We start from the raw sequence: 24,617 nt of genomic DNA on the forward strand, positions 1-24,617 counted from the left end.
AAAAACAGGAGTCTGATATTTGGACCCAGAAGCTATTTAATGCTTAACTGGAGAGGAAGGATGTTTACAAAAAACTTCTGTAAAATGTGTGACCATTTGTAGAAATGCTGGTATTCAAATGGATTTTTAAAATCATAAAGCCCTTAGCTAATCAAAACTATCCAGATGATCTATCCATATCTTAAGACGTTTCAGTAAGAAACCTGGCTATTTTCAATACATCAACAAAATATGTGGTTTAAAAATATACACGTATGCTTAATTAAAGGTGGAATACCTAAGATTTAGATGCCGCTAGAGGGCGCTACATTCAAAACAACAACACCGGCTTTGCTTGATGACGACGTGGAGAAACGCGGAATGATGGGAACTGTTGTTTTCAACTCCACCGTGGATAAATCAGTCAGACGGGAATCGAAAATTAGTTGTCATGGATGAGGTAAAGTTCGATTTCTATAAATGTTGCGTTTAATGACCTGCTTGTTTTTCATTAAACTGAAATAACAGCAAGAAAAGTCAGGTTTAAAAGTAAATTAGTTATCACAGATGTTACTGTACGAGTCACTGGACGAAGTGACTTATTTTTGTCTCAAATCGTTGCTAATAGATCCTGACTTCGCCCTATGCTGCAATATGCATTTAGTTTTGCATTCATTTACAGAAATCAGCTGCTTGAATGACAATAGCTGATGTTATTAGATTTTTCAGGTGAGATTCAATTCATTCAGTGAATGGATGCTCTGAGGTAAAGTTTTTAGAATGCAGACTCAGCAACGATTGTATTTAATTGTACAGTACAATCATAACATAGAACAGACATTATCTTCATTTCATGTCATTAAACATAACAATATTTCTGCCCATACACTGATGAGAAAGTGCGCGTCCGGTGTTCGATAACGTTACTGTGGAGTTGTCCTAAACGTGGCGCTTCTCGTCCGGTGTACGACCCCCTTTACAGCAAACAGTTCACATTCCGAGAATAAATTAAAAGAATAATTGTGCTCCATTCCATAAAAATGCGCGAAACAATGACGTTTGTTGCTTGATAGACGCTAACGCACAACTACAACTTCCGCATTTGTCCAGGACTACACGTATTACGAGCGGAAACCGAGGTAACGTGGATATGACGCAATTGACTGGCGACTCCCAGCTCACCCCTGCTCACACGCCCCGTTCCCTTGGTTAAAATGTAAATTTTCTCGCGATTTAAACATTTTTTGAAACATTTGGAATATTTTAAGTTATCATCTTAACTAAATATATAACACTGGCCTTGTGATTTTGGGATATTTTAATGCAAAAATCTTAGGTATTCCACCTTTAACACAGAAAGCAGCAGTCAGTCACAACACAGGAAGCGGAAGGCAGATTAGTGTCTTGGAAAACTTGCAGTCCGTTCATCTCCGCGGGCATTTAAACAAACACATTTGGGCCTTTCACGCGCATACCTCCGAATAAAGACATCTGTTTGGAATCATATTTAAAGCACTTCCTCCCTAACAAAAACACAAGCTGGGCTTACATGGAACGAGATAAAGCACAAGAGAAAAATATACAACATTTCTAGTTCCACACAATACAAAAATGACAGATTATTTCAATAAAAAAAACAATCTATTACTGTACACCCCTAACATCCCTTGCACAGCGAAATATGATAGTCACAGGGCCATAAAAACAATGTCTTGTTGTCACCACATTCAACAGTAAAACTGACTTAAGGACATTTGTGTATACAGTGCAATATTTACCTGTCCCACAAGATTATTTCATGATTTGTTTTAGCCTCGTATCCAATACTATATCCATATTCCGGTCATAAAACAGGTAATTTTAAATCATTCGTTTCAACATGATTGAATCCTGTTTTTTTACCAAAATATATATTTTTAAGGACATATAGCTACAAAAGCATCAGGAATGAGTACTTCTTTTAAAAATACAGTGCATCTTTTTGTACTTGTTAACTCATAAGATAAGAGTACAATGACGCAGAAAACATACTTCTGTTAGGGCCAAAAACGTCATTTGTAGGCTGTACTTTTTTGTTTTTCAGTGTAAAAATTGTCATTACAAAATAATAGAAGATTCCCAAACCGAGAAACCTCTAGATATGAATGATCTCCTACTTCAACCGTGAAATTAAGACTTGTGTAAAAATATAAAAACAGCTAAGGCACAATATAAAACTGGTCCAACATGCCAGTTAGTAACTGACTGAAATGGAATTATTAAGACATTTTTTGCTTTGGGTAAAAAAAAAAAAACATTTCTCATGTATAAAAAATTGTTTGTCAAAAGGGGAAAAAAGCTTTTGAATACAACAGCAGTTTGCTGGTGAAAACACTAGCAAGGCTCATTCAGTTCCATTAGAATTAAGTTTCTCAATCTCTGGTCTTGCTGTGTCTGTTGGTTGGTTGCTTCCCTTTCGGCAAGGAATACCGCGAGTTTTCAAAAAGTAGCCAAAGTCAACAAAGAAGGCTATCGTGGCCATGAAACCAAATGCCTGTAATACAGGAAAGACAGGTAAATGTTAGCCAGTCAGTGTGTTGTCATATCAAATAAAGCACAGATGAAGCAGCCTCATACCACAGTGCCCTGCTCCAGGCTCGTCTGACCATTGTCTGCCGCAAACACAATGCTGGCAAGGAGGAACAGAAATGCCATAGCTGTTGTGTATCCAAAATCCTATGGGAAAATTAAAAGAAGTTTAAATTTAATAAAAACTGTGAATTAGAATACTTGATTCTGTGGAAGATGCGGTCAAATATTTGTGTAAAACAATAATAAACTATAAACTAAAATGTAATTTTATTTATGATTTTTGTATTTTTTATATATATAAAATAATAATAATATAATCATCAAGATTATAATAACAATATGTTATAATAAGTTGATATTACTGTTATAGTTAATAATAATATTATCAACATATTAATAAAAATTAGGGCTGTGCAAAGATTGCAATTAATCGCATCCAAAATAAAAGTTTGTGTTTACATAATATATTTGTGTGTGCTGTGTATAATTATTTTGTATATATAAATACGTGTAATATATAATATAATATAATAATATATAATGCATCTATACATTTAAGAAAATGTTTTATTAATTTATAAACTATTTATATATATATATATATATATATATATATATATACAGTATTTACGTGCAAATAATTCTTAAATATATAATGCATGCATATGTATTTATATACAGCACACACACATATTTTATGTAAACATAAACTTTTATTTTGGATGCGCTTAATCACAATTAATCTTTGCACAGCCCTAATAAAAATAAAATAATATTATTATTATTATTAACAATATGCCGATATCATCATTCATAATGTTGATATTATTATTATCATTAATAATAATTATAATTTAATATTAGTATTAACACAATGTTTTATTATTATTGTTATTATTATCTTCATTAATAATAATAATACTATCAACAAATTAATAAATAAATTGATCTCATTAACAATATTTTAATATTATTATTGTTAATAATAATGTTGAGATGAATATTTCTATTAAATTTTAATTATTTTATTATTATTAACAATATGTTGATATTTAAATAACGTTATTAATACATAATTATTAATAATATTATATTATTATTATTAATATCAACAAATTGCAAGTAATAATAATAAAAACAGTGGTAGATTTAAAAGCATGTTTTTGTGTTATGAATTTACCAGAGTAGGCCAGCTGTTAATTCCGACTCTCTGGTGCAACGTTGTAGCCAGGAGGATGAGGAGCAACAGAGTGAAGAGGAAGGCTGTGCAACTGACAAATTCAAAGAAGTAGAGCGGTCCACATTGTGAACAGTTGGACACGACCTCCTCCATCACAAACGCCACGAACGAAAGCAGCTGAGGGGACACACAAATCAAATCCAATTGCATTTATTAACCACCAGCTTTCAGGATTGGCTCTATGCTTCAAATTTACAAGAGGACAATATGAAAGATTTGTTTGGATTTTCCTCAGTGACAAAAATATTGCATTTAATCTGAAGGAAGCTGCTTTATTATAGGGCACATGCATCCAGAACACAATTTGAAACTGAAAGAAACACTAGGTGTGATGTAATTACAGGGGATTCCCATTTCCGGGGACACTCACTCTGGGAAAACACACACACACACACACCCAAGCAAACTTTATTTAATTGTGTTTCCTTTTCACTACTATCACATGCATGAAAGACTTGTGATATTATCATGCTGAACTCATTCTGTTTTAGTCACATGGAAAACTATTAATGATCTTCCAGTCCAAAGATGAACTATTTGCAGTTACATCAATTCCAGGACACTTTTCACCCCACTTCCCATTATGAAAACTGAAAAACGACACTGTAAACTTAACAAGGTGACTCAAATAATTATGAGAAGTCCCTCAAAATAACCCTGGCTATTGTTCGTTCTGATGAATCATTTCTGCTGTTAAACTCTATAGTCTTGGTAAGGAAATAATTTTATTTTAAGTCATTAATAAAATGCATATGCTTGAAGTTAACACAGTTTGAGAACCTAAATGCATTGTCATAAATCACTCTGACAAGGGGAAAATAATAATAATAATAGTAATAATAAACTGTTCAATCAATCTTCTAACATGCCTATCACAAACAGTTGGTGTTTGCCTGGCATTCACCTGGTAAAAAGAGAACAGATTCAGTTCAAGTACTGTACTGACAAGTACTGAGGAGGAACGGGAAATCATAAGTGTTCTCGTTTATACAGTTTAATCAGAAGCAACGTCAAAATGACAAACCCAGAATAGCTCATATGTCTGACTCATAACTCTTTGAGCCCTGACTGCTAGGAAGGAACAGGGCAAGTCCACAACACACAAACGCTATTGTCGCTTAAGAAACAGAACCTTATCGCTAACACACAGAATCCATTCGAAATCCTCCATCCAAACGAGCCGGATAAACCGTAATTGCGGTTTAACAGAATAAAGACACTGCACGCTCACTCACTGCCCCTCCAAAAAACATGAGGCTTTATGAGTGAAATTACCACGAATGTAACAAAGCACGCTAAATTAAAATGGTTAAATGAAAGTATATAGATCTGATTTCAGTCTGAAGCCTGAATGTAAAAAGACTGAAAGCTTTGCTACAGGAGCTCCTGTATAAAATACATGAAAATGATTTCATTAAAGTGCTAAAACCTCCAAAGCATCACATCTCTTCACAGTACAGTAAGTTGCTTGCGGTCAGATTGTGGGTAGATTGATTCACTCAACACAACTTGGGTGTGCCTACATAAAAAAGTAGTTCACTTTTAACAAACTTTTACTGATAATTTACTCACCCCCGTGTCATCCAAGATGTCCACGTCTTTCTTTCTTCAGTCGAAAAGAAATCAAGATTTTTGGATGAAAACATTCCAGGATTTTCTCCATATAATGGACTTCAATGGGAACCAAACGGTTCAAGGTCCAAATGAGAGTTTCAGTGCAGCTTCAAAGGGCTTTAAACAACACCAGACGATGAATAAGGTCTTATCTAGGACCCTTTGAGTCATGACTCGAAAAAAGATTTGTTCATTTTGATGAACGAGTTAGAACAGGAGAGTCTCAAACGCTCACCACAGAACAAAGCAAGGCGAGCATTTGAGCTTATAAAACTTAAACTTTTTTATTTATTTTTTAAATGACTGATGGTTTCGCTAGATAAGACCCTTATTCATCGTCTGGTGTCGTTTAAAGCCCTTCACTGAAACTCTCATTTGGACCTTGAACCGTTTGGTTCCCATTGAAGTCCATTATATGGAGAAAAATCCTGGAATGTTTTTATCAAAAACCTTAATTTCTTTTCGACTGAAGAAAGAAAGACATGGACATCTTGACACAGGGGTGATTAAATTATCAGCAAAAGGTTTTTTAAAAAGTGAACTACTCCTTTAAGAAACACACACAAAAACTTAAGTTTAAAAATACAAAGAATATCAAGTGTTACCAATGGGAATTCTTTGACTATTCTTACTGTGCTTGTTTTGGTGATTTCAAATATCAACCGCATCTCTCAGAAATCACTTTTTGCACCTTTAAAAGAAACATTTTTTGTTTGTAGATAATAGTTTGGTAAAGTAGTTTGGATGAAGTTGAGTGAAGATACTCTCCTTACTAAGGCCTCTAAGAACCAGCTTCAGATTTGAAACTGATCTAGATGAGGTTGCACATGGGAAGTACCGGGTGTTTCAGGAAAAAGATTGAGGAAAAAGATTGAAGTAAGGAATTTCAAACGTCAAGACATAAAAAAAAAATTGCCTTAAAGGGTTAGTTCACCCAAAAATAAAAATTCTATCAGTATTTACTGTGTATTTTATGTGTTTATTTGTTCTGCTGAACACAAAGGAAGATATTTGGAAGAATGTTTTCATCAAACAGATCTCATTCCCCAATTGACTACCATGTATGTATTTTTTCCTACTATGGTAGTCAATGGGGAATGAGATCTGTTTGATTAAAACATTCTTCCAAATACCTTCCTTTGTGTTTAGCAGAACAAATAAACACATTTTGGTTTGGAACAACAGAGGGTGAGTAAATACTGACAGAATTTTCATTTTTGGGTGAACTAACCCTTTAATCTCAGGATATATTACGTTTCCTAATTCAGAGGAGGTACAGACTCGAACCTCACAAAGAAGAAACAAAAGTATTGTTTAAAATTTTAACTGTTTATGATTAAATTCTAAGTCATTAAGTTTTTGTTCCACGTCATTAGATCAATGTGTGTCACAAGGAGAACACTAGAGTACAAGGACAAAAAAACTCCAGTAGCATTTCCCTGAATACGCCACAGGAGAAATACTTGATAAAATCTAATTTCCTAGGAAACATGAGACCAAGCACTAGACTGTAGGAGTATTTAATCATAAGGATATTGACCTTTAGGTGGTAATTATTGACTAAATTTAATGTGTTATGATATGTTCTTCCCTGCACTTTAAAGATTCTGGCTTTTAGTAAACTTTTTGACTCGCCACAACATACTGTGAAAGTTGAGTCAGTAATTGAATTTAGCATCTGCTCTCTAATTGCATTCACAGTTTAAACCCAGACAGGCATTTCTTACACCTGATATCACTTAGCATGTCACATGTAAGCAGACAATGCCCTTTGGTCTTTTTTTTAGATGTGAGAATTCAAACACTTAAATAAAGTGACAGCCAATGAATGACACTGAGAATTATAAAACTGATATAGGTTGTTCAATGGCTAATGCTAAAAGCTAAAGATTCGGTAGGCTTAGGCTATACAGTGGATTCTGTATTTTTCAGACCACATTCAAAGTCTAATATTAAACCGCAAAATTTGAATTCCTTCATTCATTTAAAGCACATAAACATTTGGAACATTTTCATATCCAATAACATGGAGCATCAGATATCTGTCAAGTCAAGTCCATGCCAGTATTTGGGATTAAAAAGGGAAGGTATGTCTAATGCTTATTGTGTGCAAGAAGGTAAACAACGTAAACACTGCAGTAGTTAAAGAAGAATGACATTGAAAATAAATCAGGACCTCGCCTTACAATTACAAGAGTCAACTGCATCTCTATCCAAAGCACAAGTAATATCTACTAAATATCCAATCGAACAGCCAGCACCTTTTCCTGAGTGAACCAAGATGCATGCATGCATGATCTGCTCTGTGATCAATTACACAAGCCAGTTTGACACATATGGAAGATACCAAAGAAATGGAGGGAATCTCTAACTTACAAATACAATGGTCAACAAACTCCCAACTTTTATACAAAAAGCCCCATGATCAACAGCCAAGCAGCATATGACTGCAATTCTGAAATACCCAAGCTTGTTTAGAAAATAAGCTTAGCATTATGCAGACAAAAAGATGCCACAGCCCAGTTAGGACATTTGCATTATCAAGGATGTGTGAGACATGGCAGTGGAAGCAGAATGTTACAGTATCCACGATAATCTAATTAACACTTTAAAACAACAGCAGTCATTTCAACCCCAACTTTTACATATGTTAACGTACTGCCAGCATTGCTGTTTGCTATTACACGCTTCCAGGGAAACTTACACAATGGAAACTTAAACAATTACTCAACCTTAACTTGAGTTGAATTGTCATTACACCAGACTAACCACTCAGACACTATGACCTGCTTTTGTTTATATTGGGTTATATACAATACCGGTCAAAAGTTTGGAAACAATAAGATTTTTAAAGTTTTTGAAAGAAGTTTCTTAAGCTCACCAAGGCTGTATTTATTTAATCAAAAATACAGTAAAAATAGTAATATTATTAAACTTTAAAATAGCTGTTTTCTGTTTTAAAATAATTTAAAATGCAATTTATTTCTGTGATGTCAAAACTGACTTTCCAGCATAATTACTACCGTCTTTAATGTCACATGATCCTTCAGAAATCATAGTAAAATGCTGATTTTGTGCTCAATTAATATCAATTATGTTCAATTTGGAGGATTCTTTGATGATTAGAAAGGTAGAGAACAGCATTTCTGAAAGATCATTTGACACTGAAGACTGGAGTAATGATGCTGAAAATTCAGCTTTACCATCACAGATGTAGCCTAGCCTATATATAAATCATATAACATTAAAACAGTAAGCAATTAGTTTAAATGGTATATTTACAATATTACGATTTTACTGTGTTTTTGATCATATAAATAAAGCCTTGGTGAGCAGAAGAGACTTCTTTCAGAAACATATATAGGCTATAAAATTCTTAATGTTTCCAAACTTTTGGCTGGTAACCTACATAATTATACGTATTTAAAGGCAGTCATAATTAGAGATCACAGACTACAAGGTCACATTTGTTTTCAGACCAAAGTGCTACTTACCACTTCAATCACTTTGATCACAAATCGAATTTTCTCCAGATTCTCTGATGGCACGTTTAACCATTTTCTAGTTTTGGGAATCTGCTCTGTTGTGGTGGTGGCGTTGTATACCGTTTCTGTAGTGGCCATGCTGTATACTGTAGTTAAATCTGAAAACGAGAAGTAGATTAAACAGTTTAGCGGTGTAACCTGTGCGTATTTAGAAATCAGCAAAAGTAAACATATATGATATTGCAAAGGAAGCACAGCAACGACACATCGACAGCTGTTCTCGTTAGAAAAAAAAAGCGAAAGTAAACTAGTCAAAGTCAAGTCTAACTTTGAAGCTAACAGAATTGATCAACACAAAACGATCGATATAAACAAACTGCACGATGTAATGCAACCGATTATGTGATAACAATATTAAGAAATGTTTAGGGGTATAATAGACCTACCTCGTTGTTTGATCGGAGGGTTGTTTTGTGCTCTGTTTATGCCTTTCACGCGTCCTTTGTGTAGCCTACTTGTGTGTCTCACTTCCGCACTGCCTCCGTTTTCTTCAGCGAGGATGGACTTCCTACGGACTGGGTTTGCAAAAAACCCCGACTGAACACAAGGGTGTTTTAATGATTTTTCCTACTGCTTTTTCCTTTATGCGTCGCTGGGTTTGTTACAGATTTCAACTCTATTTTCGTTAACGTTACATCGCCTGAAACGTTTTTGCCATGCCTTTATTTATTTGGTATGAATTCCTTTAATGAATATTTTAGTGCTAACCATGTCCTTAAAATTTGAAAATTAATTATAAAATTGTAAATATTAGCCTACATTTAAAACTACGATGATCTGTAAAGAGCAAAACGTTCATTAAACCGTTGGCTATTTTGCGAAAATTTGTATACAATTTTTTGTTGTTGTTGTTGTTGTTGTTTAAAAAGCTACTCCCTCAGCTGTGGGCATTTCGACCACATGTAGCCTCTTAGTTTTGGAATTTTACCAAAACTTGGTGTAAGTTAGCCTACATGGTTACTACAAGACATTAGTGTCACCCAAGGGGCTACTGAGAGACACATGTGTGAAGAAAAAGAAAATTATACAGAATAAAATCAATCAATCAGAATCCAATCAAGCTGTATTTTTTTTTTTTTTTTTTCATATTGGGGAGAGTGCAGACGATGGCAACGTGTTTTACATTTCCTTGAGTTTCTCAGAGACTGTTTGTATTATTTGTATGGAGAATGCAAAAAATGATAGACAAAAGTTCTGACATTTTATTCCAAAAAATATAAAATGATGATGATGACCTGTTCTCAAACCCCACTCCTTGTGCATGTGATTTTTGTTTTAAATGACTTTATGAAAAAACTGAAATGAGAAAACTGTTGTTTTAAATAATTCCTGTGGATCTTTATGATTCAATCAGTTTACTCTCCCCTTTAATGAATTTGATTGTATGTGGGTCTTAACCTTAACCTTTCTGTGCAATGAAATAAACTTAAGACCTGTGAACTGACAAGAGCCTAAAGCATCCCACATTTCATATTCAAGTCTATTTTACAAAATAGTCTAAATGAAGAAATCAACCAAGCCGAGATGCCTCCAGGACATCTGAATTTGTCTCTGGCTAAGGTACCATATATTTTCTTATCTGTTATTTGGCAATAACCACATGACTACATATTCATGTAAACGTTCCTTCTATTTCCAATAATGAAGTTCCTCTTCTCTCGCCTTTCTCTCTAATCATGTAATCCTGCCAATTGATGTGTCAGTCTTTCTCTGAGGCAAGATGTAACATTTTCCAAGACAATCAACTCTTTCTCGGAGGCAGAAGTCTCCAAGTGACATGTATTTCTGACAAAAAATGCTCAGTGGGCCACAAGACATTCTCAGAGTCATCTGACCTTTGTATTAATTATTTCTGAAAATACTGGAAATATTCCATCAGTAGCTGTCTACAGAGGGTCCGAAAGCTCTCAGATTTCATTTTAAAAGATCCTTAGTTCCGAAGATGAACAAAAGTCTTCAGAGGAACGACATGAAGGTGATGAAATAATTATTATTATTAATTATTTTTTGGTGAACTATCTGACAGTCAATAAGCAGGATAGACTCTGAAAGTAAAGAACAAAACATTAGTATGATTGGGATTTAACTGATATATGTTTCTAAATAAATCCTGCTAAACTTTTGCACCCATTAAAGAGTGATTCTGGTTAGATCCGTGTTTCAAAGTCTTGGATCTGAATAGTACAACTTGATTTCAAATTCAGATTTTATTTAATGCTACATTCTGCAATAAATTCATTTATGACCACATACTTGCACATAACTACTGCAGAAATTATTATAAAGGCATCTAAGATCTGCAGCGCCACCTCCAGAGGTCAGTGTTTTACCAGGTGTGAAAGCCACACTTAAAATTGTAGTTTCACTGAAGACTTAAAGTTACTCCGAGTTTTGTGGCATTTAAAAATGGTTTTAACATTTGAATCCTTAAAGCAACTGAAAAACTGAATGCTTTAAAAATTACTTGCAATATGTTATGTTTTTTACTTTAATTTAAAGTGTAGCTAATGTTGAGTGTTGTTGTAATTTGTTTTTGTTTTAAATGGGTCTATATAGATTTATTGATTTTCATTTTATTTAGTTTCAGTTATTTTAGTAGGCATACTTTACGTTTAAATATGTGAAAATGAGACATGTTGCATCGGCAACGAGTTGTGTTTCAATTAACTTCAAGTACGGAAATGTGTTTGGTTTTAGATTTACACTGTTAGTCATTTTTAAGGGGTTTTTACAGTAACTCACTGACAGTAAAAAGTTACTGTCATTAAGATTTACAGTATTACCATATTTCAGTTTTACAATAACCACATGGTACTGTAATTGTGTAATACAGTGCATTACTGTAAAAAAACAAGCTAATCAGTACTCTACTGTAATTTTTTGTATTTGTACTTTTTAATTCATAATTTTGATATATGATTAGTTTTATTTTTGTCCTAAATACTACTGACATACAAAGCAATTAGACAAAATACCTTCTCTGTGTCACTGTCATTCTATGTAGATCAGTGTATAGTTTGATGTCACAGAAAATTCCCATGATGCAATGGGAATCACAGTTATTTACTGTAAAGAGAAATAGCAGTATAATACTCATAATGCTGTGTAATTTAAAGTAAATAACTAGAAATTACAGAAAAGTCAGTGTCGGTAACGCTAATAACCATGCACTTAAGACCGCAACAGACCACAAGAGGGCAGACGACATTCAGTAACACAGAGAGTGAAAGAAAAGAAAAAAACACCTACCCCGAAACCTATCCATCAGAGAAACGTGAAAAACACTCAATTTAAATAATCACTTGTTTTGGCCAATATATAAGCCTCTATTTTGACCAATATAAGCCTTTGTAACAAGTGACTTGAAGACCAGTCAAACGCCCTCACTAGTTGGTTGTCATATTTCAAAAATGGAGACTTTACACACACACTTGAGAATCCACAAAGTGCTTTTTAAGGTCTTGTATTTAATTCCAGGTATATGTTTAAGTGCATCTAGGTTATGTTCTAAGTATAACATCAAGATCAGAATGTTTCCAACATCAGTAGCAGTCTAGCAGACCACATTTTGTGGGTCATTCAGGGTTTATGATTAGCTACTCAACTCTTTCACTTCTGTAAAGTATAACCCACCACTGTGAGAAAATCATACACCCAAGCCATTTCCCACCCCCTTTTTCCTGTTTGTTTGTGAATGTGAGTGTGAGCATAATAGGCTACCAAAGTAATAAGTTACTTTAGCCAATGGGAGAGCTTCTTTCACTGGGCTTACAGTACTCTAGTCTAAACAGAATCTTAAGAGGGAATTGGCATGGGCATGATTCATGTCTCCAAATTAGCTGGAATACTAAAATGGAATGTGGGCCGCTCTGTCCATTTCACTCCTTCCCTACCCTCCCGTCCCTACATCCATAAATACAGCATAATTATTCCCTACGGAATTCATTTCCTCATAGTTTCCCTTCCCCATTCCAGCAGACTTACAACAACCTACGATCTAGCATGTCATTATATTTTCTTCTTTCTCTTTTCGAGGGATTTCCCTTTTTGTGGCAACACTCACTTACTGTAACCATGACATAAGTCATTTCTGCTGGATGTCTAAACATTAAATTAGGTAACATGTCTAATCAGACATATCATTTTGCAATGTTGAAGTCACACTGACCTCTAACAAACAATTGGCCAGACAACACATGCCAAAACCAAAAGAAAAAAAGTAAAAAAGAAAAAAAATGAATTACCATTGTGACATTATTTTGTATACACTTTGCAATTCAATTTAGTTTTTTAACTCATGTTAATGAGAATTGGGGAGATTTGCTTGTTATAAAAATGTCACAATGGAATTTTTTTTTTAATACCTTAATATTGGCTGTTCATGAGTGTTATTACCATGCAACAAATTTAAATTCTATTGTATTACAACCTGTTTTGAGCATCAAATTCTGGTTTTGAATCAGAGAGGAAGCAACACATAACACTAGAATACTTTTACCTTTTATCACACAGTGGACAAAACAAAGGGACTCGCATTTAGAAAGCCAGAAATACATTCTTCAAACTTTACAGTTGTGTTGCATATAATAATATCATGAGATACTGTGAAAAGTAAAAAATACACTTTAACTCTTGTGATAATAACAATAAAACAGTGGGCCAGCATCCATCCTTTATGAACACCTCACTTCAGCCTAAATATTCTTTGATCGCAGCCACTGAATCAAATCTGCATCACATGAAATACTGTCAAATAAATAATGTAAACATTTTTTACAGACATCGTTGATAAATATAAAACTTCACTCTTAAAATAATCCATTCCTACTGGTGAAAAAGTTCATCCCAGCTGCTGCTGCACATGCCAAAATAAAAGAGACAGTTAAGTTTATTGAGGCACTGAAATTTTGATGAAGAAATCTACTCTTGAAGCACACAGCATCTTCCAAAACCTTTAAAAATGTCCCTTCCAGGTCCTCAAAGCATTATCCATTTAGAACAAAGTGAGAATTTGACCTGCTTTCCAGTTCCTTCGATTTCTTCCTCCCGGTTACACCGCGGCACCTTCAAGAGAGTATTAGCAGGAGATTATGCAATATACATATTTCACAAATTATATTATTAAAATGGGGTAGGACTCACCAGTTGGTTGAGAGCCACATGTGACCTTATACGAAGTCCATATGCTGATTGCAATAAGAAAAGTAGCCATAAAGCCAAACACCTGTGTTTATGTAAAAACAGGGATTAGTAACATAGTATAATGCACCTATTATGATATTTTAAAGGTTCCTAGTTTTGTTTGCAGCTCTCCTACAATAGATTCACTCAAGGTCAAAAACACCTTTTTTCTCACATGTCTGAAACGTTTCAATAAAGGATCCAGTCTCTCTAAAGTCAACCCTCCTTTCTCGAAGCCTACTCTGCTCTGATTGGTCAGATGGCCCAGTCTGCAATAGCCCAGTTAAACTAAATCGAGTAATAAAATGAAAATGAAAATGTAATAAAAAGTGTCGATTGTGGCATTAAATGAAGATCTGCTCGAGTTGCATCATACTTTTATTAAGTGCTGAGATATAAATTATAGTGTTGTCCACTTGTGGTCTGAGCGACCAGAAACGATCTTAATACCAGGAGTAAACAGGGCCAAAATGTAATATAAAAAAGCATAATCGAGGCACATTATTTTACAATTTTGAATTACCAAACATAAAATTAGTTTTTGATGCCTAAAAGAGCTTGATGAGAACTGCACATGCACTGCCCAGGCGGTAACAGGACATGATGCAACATTGCAGATTCGCATTTCCTGCTTCCTCTTCCCTACACAAGAAGTCTTTGAGCATTTCCTTGGCCAATCAGCTGCATGTACTGTAGATACTACAATTACTCACAGATCCAGCGACTAAAGATGAGATCCCATAACTATTCACAGCTACAACTATAGAGGCGATAAAGACCAGGATTCCTCCTACAGCATAATGTAAAAACTCCTGTGAAAGCAAAAAAAAAAGAGTTCGTTAGAGTAGCATATAAACGGCACCTAATGCCATGAACTTCAGTTCGCAGATACGTAAGTGAGATGTGAACTGTGCCGACTTGCCGTCAATGTCCAGTTGATGCATGTGATTTTGCTTTGGAGTCGAAACAAATACATGAGGAAGAAGAAGAAGAAGACGACGAGAAACCATGCAGTGACCACCTCAAAATAGCGATAGGCAGAGTCTGCGAGGTGTGCACAGTGCACACAAAGGAAAGCAATCAGGAGGACCACCTGATCGAAACCAAATCAGACATACACAATTTAATATAAAAATCCCTTATCTTTCACAGGTAGCAATGCTTTTGCTAACTAACAAAAGGTTTCATAAGTTTTTATTTTATAACTTCATTATTGAAGTTACTGATTTTCTTTATCAGCATTAGAACCAATATAAATTATTTGTATATTTAAGTGTCTTATATTTTAAGTTTAACTGTCTGATTTTTTATTATAATTTTTTAATTTTATAGTTCCTAAATGTAATATATATATATATATATATTATGAATTATTGTCCTATTCCTGCGTTTTAACACAATAATAAATCCCTTACTTATTAGAACAATAAAAATATATGCATATTATTTGAAAAAAAACAAAAACAAAAAAAAAACATCCAAAACAACATTTATATTACTAGATTTTAGTTATGCACAGTGTTGGGTAAGTTATTCTAAAAAGTAATTAGGCTAATTACATCTTCAACAGTGTAATTAGATTACATATTTACTCTCCGTAAAGGTATTACTTATTACTAATTACTAACAATTCAAGGATAGACTTGAAACTTCTTTCAAATAAATCATATAAAATTGCATAAGTTATTCTTGAACTGGCCAAAGTATTTAAACAGAGAAGGTTACATCATAAACACACACATTTTAACATTTAACATGTTTAATCGACAATTGTTTTATATAGAATTGTTCTATTTATTACAGAACATGTAACTACAGAAAAATGAAGAGTAAAAGTAATTTAATTAAAAAAAATTACAATACAACACAGGTTTGCAATCATATTTGTATATTACAGTTTAAGTCAAAATATGATGTATTCCGACTTCTTGCATAGAAAGTTGAATAATTTATGCAAACACTAAAAAAGTTTATTTTTCTCTAAACACTGTTGTTTCCTGTTGAAAGGATTTCTTTGGAAATCTGGTCTGGTTTTATTTTTTGTGGTCGCAGGTTGCAGTGCTAATCTCTCTCAATCTCAATCATCAACGCAACCATTTTAGGGGCCGGCTGTTCCTGAGCATCCAGTGTGTGTGACAGTGTGTGTGTGAGTCTCTAGAAATTATCACTGCCTGTCATCACTTTCTAAACTCTCTCTCTCTCTCTCTCTCTCTCTCTCTCTAAAACAACACTAAACCAAACTCTGACCACAAAACATAACTGCAAGTAGTAATTTAGATAACTTTTGGGATTTTTTCCTGTATATATGTGTGTGAATAGTGGTATCTCAAATTCCTTTAAAAAGAATGATAAATATAAGATCTTTGGTTTAGATGGGTTTTAGATAGGTCCCACATGTTGCAGTACTAACAGTGACAGTGTCACATGGCAATTTGCCATACTTCGATTTGCATAATAGTTTTGAATGATTATCCTAACATGGTGTTTAATATCATTTTCAAATAAGTCCATGTTACAAGTTGGATTTTTTTTTTCTATAAAAAAAATAACACAGTACAGTCCATAAAAATACATTATTAACATGATACGAGTAACAAAACAATAAACATAATACCACGGTTAATCCGTTTTAGCACTTTTGTTAGTGAAAATCAGGTTTAGATTTAACTTGTGGAATACTAGTTTGCAGTGATATTTAAATAAATTAGCTACTGTAAATAAAAACATTGATTACTGTCTCTTGAATGGGTTGTACATAAGCAAAAAGTGTTCATGGGAACTAGTTCCGTTAATCGGACGGTCAATGAAGCACAGGCAGTGGCGGTGTAGCTAACACAGTCAGTTTCCGTTACCATGTTAACCATCTATCTTCCTTAAATTTAGGATTCTATGCCTACGTTCACTTCATCAAATAAATGTGTAAAATAAACGTGATGTATAACTTTCTCTTACCACTTGGCCGATTTTCAGTAATCCTTGAAATGAACGGACATAAGCAATGTTGCAAAATCCTCCATCCGCGGTGGATGTTGTCGTGCTGGTTGTAGTAATGACAGTGTGAGGCATTCTGATATGTTTATCTAATGAATGAGCAACTTTACAAATAAAACAAGATTAACTTTACAAACAGCTGCTCACATGTGACCAATGGCTGAGACAGGAGAACTGTGTGTAAACTTTAACAGGGTGTGACCACAGACGTTGGTGATAAATACTCTTGGAGTAGTTGCTTCTTGCGATTTCCATGGTTATCTATCTTCGTCCACGAGAGGGCGCGTGAAGGCCCAAAAGCTGAAGCTTCCACTGTGCTGCATTCAAAACTCTCTTCTTGGAAGCGTTTAAACTCAAAAACATAACATTTTTAAATATATGAATTATAATAACTTATATATGACCAACGAAGCAAAACAAACCATACAAATATTTAGGACGGGATTTTTATTAATTTATTATTTTCATAGCGTAATCAATAACGACTGTGATTGGTCTAGATTGATCAGCGCCTTGAAAAGTAACAGAAACCACATGATAACACCGTTAACGTGGCGCATAGCGGCGAATTCTGGTTAATAATTTACACATAGAGAGTGAATTGAATATACACGTAAAGAGTTCAAATAAAAACATATATATTACTCACCTTAGTACCTGAATAAAAGACAACTTCTGGATCACTAAGCCACGCCCATTTTATTTTTTTTTCAGTAAAGGGATTGACCATTCTACCCACAACGTCTATTTCTATAATTGTAACATCAGAAGAGGAGGGACCAAATCAGCAACAGTATATTATACCATATCTAGTGTTTAAGAATGTGTGTGGCCATGTTTAGTGTTTAGTGTTCTCCTGAATAGGCTATATGAGAATTTTATACCACAAGCAAAGGGGGTGTCAAAAAAATTAGTCTAGTTATGTCACTTACCCCTTCACAAAGCACTGAACACAAACTCACAGGCGGATATGTGTATAGACTACATTCTTATGGGGACTTTCCCTTCAAACTGTGGTTATTTGGTAGTTTCTTTTTTAGTAGTAACCTAATTTTTGTTAGGTTTAGCTCACATGCTGCAATAAAACCTGTATTGAACTGTTGCATCACACAAACAAAAAAAGTAAAAACAAGACAAATGTCTAACTTTACACTGCAGCTTTATTCACATAGACCATTTAAAGGCCAGATTTTGTGTTGTTTGTTGCTGTGTTTAGATACACTCGATATCTTCTTTCAACATTGGTTTTATTTCTCTTTGAGGTCTGTTGACAAAAAGTTGGTAAAATCTGTGAAAATATATATGGGGCCTTCATAAAGGTCAATTTAACTGAACACGATTGGGACAATGCTTTACCTATAAATAGTCCTTACCTCTCGCTTTTCTCTGGTGCCTTTTGGGGGTTAAGGAGGAAGTGGGGTGTGTGGTTGAGGGGGGGGACCTCGGGGGCGGGGTGGGTTACCTCGGGGGCAGGGTCGGTTTGGATTTTTGTGGTTCTGGGGTCCAGGAATCAGATCCACCTTTCCTCCCTCTAGTGACATCCCTTTTGTGTACACGTCATCTTGTCTAGTTTCACAACCTATAAAGATTAAAGGGTTAGTTCACCTAAAAATTCTGTCATCATGTTCTCACCCTTATGTCATTCCAAATTTGTGAGACTTTCGTTCATCTTGGAAACACGAACGAAGATATTTTTAATGAAGTCTGGGAGATGTGAATAAAATCCTAAAATAAATCTGTTCATCATAAAGCAATCCTGTCTCTTCAGAAAATGTGGACCAATTTGCTCAATTCATGTATTTATTTTACGATTTCTTTATCAACTTTTTGAAGCATCAAAGTGGTATTTGTGTAGACTCAATGGAGGGACTGAAATCTCTCAGATTTCATCAAAAAAAATCTTTATGTTTCAAAGATGAATGAAATGTTTCAAAGAATGAATGATTTTGGGTGATATAACCCTTAAATATACACAATAAATGTACAATAGCCTATTAAAGGGTTAGGTCACCCCCCAAAAAATAAAATAAATGAAACATATTTAATTGTCCATAGTGTCTCACATAGTAACGATACACATATTAATATTAAGACAATTAAGTTGGTTTTATTAATAGTTTCATACTCACCAACTGGATAAGTGCTGACATTGGCATATACTGTCTCATTAGCTTGATATATAGAAGTTTGATCCCTTTGTACATCTATTTGCCTGAAAATGAAACAATGATCACACATTAAAATACATTGCACAAAAGATTCCTTATTTCAGAGGCCAGTTTAATTGAATAACATTAATTCTTACTGTAGCATGACTCCCTGCACACTTCGTTCTTTTTTGGGGGGAAATAATAACACAGACAGTACATCAAGAATTTGCACAAACTATTTTAAAAATAAAAACAAAAATCCACAAACAGTATTTAGAAAAAGGTCATACTTACTTCTTTTTATCACATCTATAAAAAACGCCACAAGCCCAAGCAACAGCAAACATCCCAGAAAACAAGTCGCTACCAAAAGACCAAAACAGTTTGGATAATCTGGTGGAAATGTTCTCTGATCTCGGCCCAGTGAGTTCACAGCTTGGCAAGTGTACATGTTCTGGTCAGAGAATGGAACTGAGCTGATGACCATGTAGTTGCTGTGGTCTGTTTTAATTAGACCATTTTCCAGCAGTCCAGATGAGGAGGTCCATTTCACTTCTGGAACCGGATTCCCGCGAGCAATGCATTTTAGCATCATACTGTTAGCTTTGGCATCTAAATCCAGGGACAGGCTGATGATTTGTGCTGGAGCTATACAGTTGACCATCAAAAAAGATATCAGTAATTGAACATGTATAGTGGTCCCAGGAATAATATAAACATTATATGTTTGTATGTATGTATTTCGAAACAGAACATAGTTAATTAGACATATAAGTACTGAAAAAACTTTTGCTGATAATAAACTCTCCCCCATGTCATCCAAGATGTCCATGTCTTTCTTTCTTCAGTCGAAAAGAAATTAAGGTTTTTGATGAAAACATTCCAGGATTTTTCTCCATATAATGGACTTTAATGGAAACCAAACGGTCCAAGGTCCAAAAGAAGTTTCAGAGCAAACTGTTCAAAGGGCTTTAAACGATTCCAGACGACGAATAAGGGTCTCATCAAATGAAACGATCGCTCATTAAAAAAAAATGTTTTGTTCTGTGATGCACGTTCGTGACTCTCCTGTTCGAAATCGTTTGTCAAAATTAACAAATCTTTTTTGTGTAATTTGGTTCATTTAACATACAAAATGAACGAATTGACTCGGGAAAAGATTCGTTAATTTTGATTATCACGAACGCGCGTCACAAAACAGAGCAAGGTGACCATTTGAGCTTATAAAACTTAAACTTTGTTTTTTTTTTTATGAGCAATCGTTTTGCTTGATAAGACGCTTATTCATCGTCTGGAATCGTTTAAAGCCCTTTAAAAAGTTTCCAGTTTGCACTGAAACTGTCTTTTTGGACCTTGAACCGTTTGGCTCCCAGTAAAGTGCATTACATGGAGAAAAATCCTGGAATTTTTTCATCAAAAACTTTAATTTCTTTTCGACTAAAGAAAGAAAGACATGGACATTTTGGATGACATGGGGGTGAGTAACGTACGTCACTTTAAAATGAAGTGTTGCCATTTTTAAAAAAAAAATCAGTACAATGGTTGTTTAAAATGAATACAACAATTTAAAAAAAATCACTCAATTTTCTAGTTACTGGTCAAATCATAAATTTTCAATTGGCCCAAGTGAAATTCTGCAAATTTCTCATGGGCCAATTGAAAAATTTAGATGTGACCAATCACTAGAAAATTTTGAGTTGGGACATTAGAAATATTTTACATTGAATGGTTGTTAAACTGTTAAATTTTAAATGAACTACACCAGTGATTAGTGAAAATACTGAGAAAAGTGTGACTTAAGTGTCCAAAGCTGTCCAAATACTTAGATATATTGTATATAGCTCTGTATAAATGTGTAAAACTCACCATTGATATTAAGCTCCATGTCCTTCGAAGAACATTTTTCATAATCCAGCTCCACCCTACAGAAGTACCTTGTGGCATCAGTAAACTTTAAATTACTGATACGCAAGGAAATGTCTCCTTTCTTGGGGTAACCGTTAAGCGAGAGCCTCTCTGATGATCTTAGATCAGTGCAGTTAACGTCGTCTTGGCTATTTGTCGTGTTGTGAAGATTGCAGTGAAAGATGAGTTCTCCGCTCTTCATCCATTTGACATTGATGACGCCTTTGTAATTATTTTGTTTTGGATGTATGAAGACGCAGGGGAGAATCACATTCTTTCCCAAAGAGCCGTTGACCTGAGGCGGTACTGACATCCATTGTGAACATGTTAGGCCTGCGGATAAAAACAGAACAATATACAATATAATAACTTCAGATGCTTGAGAAAATCTAAATCTGTTGTATATCCAGTTTATATTAATTGCCTTAATTTGAATTATTTCTTATCAAAATTTAAATATTAGACTGCTAGACCAGAGAAGTATAAATAAATAAAAAATACCTTTAAGACTACAAATAAAAGAAAGGAAACCAAACACAAAATCGCGCCTCTTTAGAGCAAACATTCTTATATCTCACAGAGAGACACTTTAAAAATGAAGGCATGCTGACTAAACATGAAGGTAAGAACTGACTAAAACAAGGAACTGTCTACTTACATTTCCCAAATAACTTTTTTTAAATGAACTGGTAAGTGCAGGTAGTTTTTTTCCACATTTCCAATAAATAGCATCATCCGTTAGAGAGAGAGAGAGAGATGGATGGATGGAGATAGATAGATAGATAGATAGATAGATAGATAGATAGATAGATAGATAGATAGATAGATAGATAGATAGATAGATAGATAGATAGATAGATAGATAGATAGATAGATAGATAGATAGATAGATAGATAGATAGATAGATAGATGAAAAGAATGAAATGATTAATGTCATGGAGTCAGTAATGTGTGATGATGAGTCAGAAATAGGAACATGTTGCAAGTAGATTTTTTCTTTTTCATAATGAATCATTAATGTCTGCGATGAAGGTGCAACGGTTCAGTAAAACTCTCGGTCTGCTGGTGGTCCTTCATAGTGCAGGTGAGAATAGAATTAGAATAGAATTACTTAGTAGAATTATTTGCTTTGAACTTCTCAAGTTTTATAAACAACTCTCTCTAGCTATAGCCAAAGACGATGACGGCTGGTTGATGAAAGCACCAACTGAGGTGCGGGCGATCGAGGGGTACCCGGTAGTGCTGCCCTGCTCTTTCACCCACCCGCACCACACCCATCCCTCCTCCATGCACGTGGTGTGGACCCTGGGCCACGGACGGGCTGCCACAGTTCTGTTCCGCTGCACGAGCCTGAACAACAGCCAGCAGTGCCAATCCAAGATCAACCAGGACAACCGCTACCGTCTGGAGGGCAACCACCGAAACCATGACATCTCACTCAGGATCAACAGCGTGACCTTGAAGGATAGTGACCGCTACTACTGTCGTGTAGAGTTAGCGGCGCACCCTCATTCAAGCTTTGAAAACAAGCTGGGGACCCGTCTACGAGTGGAGGGTAAGAAAAATAACATTTGACTTGTCTCGACATGCTTTGAAATGGGAAAGGATATAATTGCACCTTTATGTTGAACAGAATGTCAGTGTTGACCATTGCTTCCTGAATCAATGCTGGAACAACATTTCTGTTCAAACAAGCATAGTTCTGACCCCAACCAATTATAACCTACTCTTAGGAAAAAAGGTACAAAACCGCTCACTTGGACAGTACAAAAGGGTTCTAATATGCTAATATGTACACTTTTGGTAGCAATATGTACCTTTTAGGGACTAAAATGCACACTTTAGGTGCAAAGGTGAAACTTTTGAAAAGGTACCGGCACAGTGACAGCTTTTGTACCTTTTTTCTGAGAGTGTAATATAGCTATAGCTATATAAAGAGAAATGGAAATAAAATAAACTAATTAAAAAAACGGAATATGTTGGTAAATATGGCGGCGTTCTATTTGTAGTGACGTAGGTGGCATCTATGAATTGACTTCAGGATGATGAATCCAGAATTCAGATTGGCCAATACAATTCAAATTCGGATTCATGCATTAAAAGGAAGTCAAATCTTAAATTCTGACAGGCTTTGTTTATATTGCTCATTACCAGCTGCACCGCGAATCCTGAGTTTGTCAGCGGAGGGGACTGAAACGTCTGGCTTCAAAGCCGTGTGTCGCGTTCAGGGTTCCCCTCTTCCAGATGTTCAGTGGATCGCACCAGATGGTGTAGAGGGAGATACGTCATTCTTGCTTTCTCAAGAGGCTACCGGGCAATACCGCACATCAAGCCAACTACTGGACGTCAAACCTGGAGGACAGTACATCTGTGCGGCTTCAAACTCTTTGGGGAAGGATCAAGCCACTCTCTATGTTCTGCCCCTCAGCCCAGAGAGGTCAACCGCAAAGAGCTCCTTCTCTCTGCTTGTGTTGCTTCTTGCTCTGGCGTTGGGGACCAAGCTGCTATTGGCTCTGGGTGTGGGAGCTTGGGTGATCAAGAGGAGGTTTAACAGCAGCGTGGACCATTGAAAAGACACAAATGTCATGCTAAATAATCAAAACACTCTGGTCTTAAAAGCTGTTTCTTGTCCAGTGTGTGTTAAAAAATACACAGTCTTAAAATAAAACTTCCTGTTTTGAGGTGAGCGATATGACTCTGACTTCCGTCTTTGTCTGACCTGTCTGGAAAATCTAATCAAGTGACTTACATAATACTAACTGATCAAATCTATACATTTTATCTGTTAAATAAGTGTCAAATAAACATTTTGAAAATTAAACTGAGTTGAAAAAGATTTTACATAATTTTTTTTTGTCTAACACTGCGATATGCTGTAGCAATACATAAAAATATATACTTCTCGACACTTTCAAGTCAACATTAAACGGCATTCATTCATAGTTTTTTCCCTACGATTTTTTTCTCACGAATCCAAATAAAAACCAACAGACTGGGACTTTTTATCCGTATCCATATCCGTATTTATTTTATCCATCAAAAATTGATTTAATCCAGCAAAATGGTCTATATATGACACCTCCTTAGAAGGTTTGGAAAGATGACTTAAAAAAGATTTAAGACAAACAAACAGTTTTAAGAATTACATGACATGTTACAGTAGAATATTATGTTTTACCTTTAAAGATTACAATCAATGACTTAAAATGAATATCCAATATAGCCTATGACATTATTTTGTATTTAAAAAAAAAAGTTCTACAGAACTCTACAAAAACTCTAAGGACATTAATTACATTAATAAGATTAATTAATTTCACTCTTTTAAAGCTTAACCTGAATACACCTCAAAACAGTAGGCTGTCTCTAATTATATAATGTCATTGCCCACCAGATAACATATAGGCCTATATTTAGTTTAATATAGGGGTATAATTATA

General features: G+C 34.8%; 4 protein-coding genes across 4 annotated transcripts; 1 reads left to right on the forward strand and 3 right to left on the reverse strand.

Annotated features, from left to right (window-relative positions):
• Nucleotides 1–18: 18 nt before the first annotated feature.
• cmtm6 (CKLF like MARVEL transmembrane domain containing 6) lies at nucleotides 19–9,493 on the reverse strand. Its single transcript, XM_039650810.2, has 5 exons — nucleotides 9,336–9,493; nucleotides 8,899–9,047; nucleotides 3,731–3,907; nucleotides 2,596–2,694; nucleotides 19–2,512 (listed from the first exon to the last, which is right to left on the reverse strand). Exons 2-5 carry the CDS (start codon nucleotides 9,025–9,027, stop codon nucleotides 2,363–2,365), a joined length of 555 nt encoding a protein of 184 aa, XP_039506744.1. The 5' UTR covers nucleotides 9,028–9,047; nucleotides 9,336–9,493; the 3' UTR covers nucleotides 19–2,362.
• Nucleotides 9,494–13,441: 3,948 nt separating this feature from the next.
• Nucleotides 13,442–17,352, reverse strand: cmtm7 (CKLF like MARVEL transmembrane domain containing 7). The gene is made up of 5 exons (XM_039650919.2): nucleotides 17,083–17,352; nucleotides 15,053–15,223; nucleotides 14,844–14,942; nucleotides 14,092–14,173; nucleotides 13,442–14,013 (listed from the first exon to the last, which is right to left on the reverse strand). Exons 1-5 carry the CDS (start codon nucleotides 17,194–17,196, stop codon nucleotides 14,000–14,002), a joined length of 480 nt encoding a protein of 159 aa, XP_039506853.1. The 5' UTR covers nucleotides 17,197–17,352; the 3' UTR covers nucleotides 13,442–13,999.
• Nucleotides 17,353–17,495: 143 nt separating this feature from the next.
• On the reverse strand, nucleotides 17,496–21,783 carry siglec15l (sialic acid binding Ig-like lectin 15, like). The gene is made up of 7 exons (XM_039650920.2): nucleotides 21,678–21,783; nucleotides 21,138–21,509; nucleotides 19,566–19,919; nucleotides 19,427–19,454; nucleotides 19,251–19,333; nucleotides 18,495–18,700; nucleotides 17,496–18,385 (listed from the first exon to the last, which is right to left on the reverse strand). The coding sequence occupies exons 1-6, from the start codon at nucleotides 21,739–21,741 to the stop codon at nucleotides 18,525–18,527; spliced, it is 1,077 nt and encodes a 358-aa protein (XP_039506854.2). The 5' UTR covers nucleotides 21,742–21,783; the 3' UTR covers nucleotides 17,496–18,385; nucleotides 18,495–18,524.
• Nucleotides 21,784–22,023: 240 nt separating this feature from the next.
• LOC120462306 (sialic acid-binding Ig-like lectin 15) lies at nucleotides 22,024–23,960 on the forward strand. Its single transcript, XM_039650910.2, has 3 exons — nucleotides 22,024–22,261; nucleotides 22,343–22,732; nucleotides 23,332–23,960. Exons 1-3 carry the CDS (start codon nucleotides 22,195–22,197, stop codon nucleotides 23,745–23,747), a joined length of 873 nt encoding a protein of 290 aa, XP_039506844.2. The 5' UTR covers nucleotides 22,024–22,194; the 3' UTR covers nucleotides 23,748–23,960.
• Nucleotides 23,961–24,617: the final 657 nt, after the last annotated feature.

This window comes from Pimephales promelas, chromosome 12 (assembly GCF_988280905.1).
Source record: "Pimephales promelas chromosome 12, fPimPro1.hap1.1, whole genome shotgun sequence".
In the NCBI taxonomy this organism is placed as follows: Eukaryota; Metazoa; Chordata; class Actinopteri; order Cypriniformes; family Leuciscidae; genus Pimephales; species Pimephales promelas.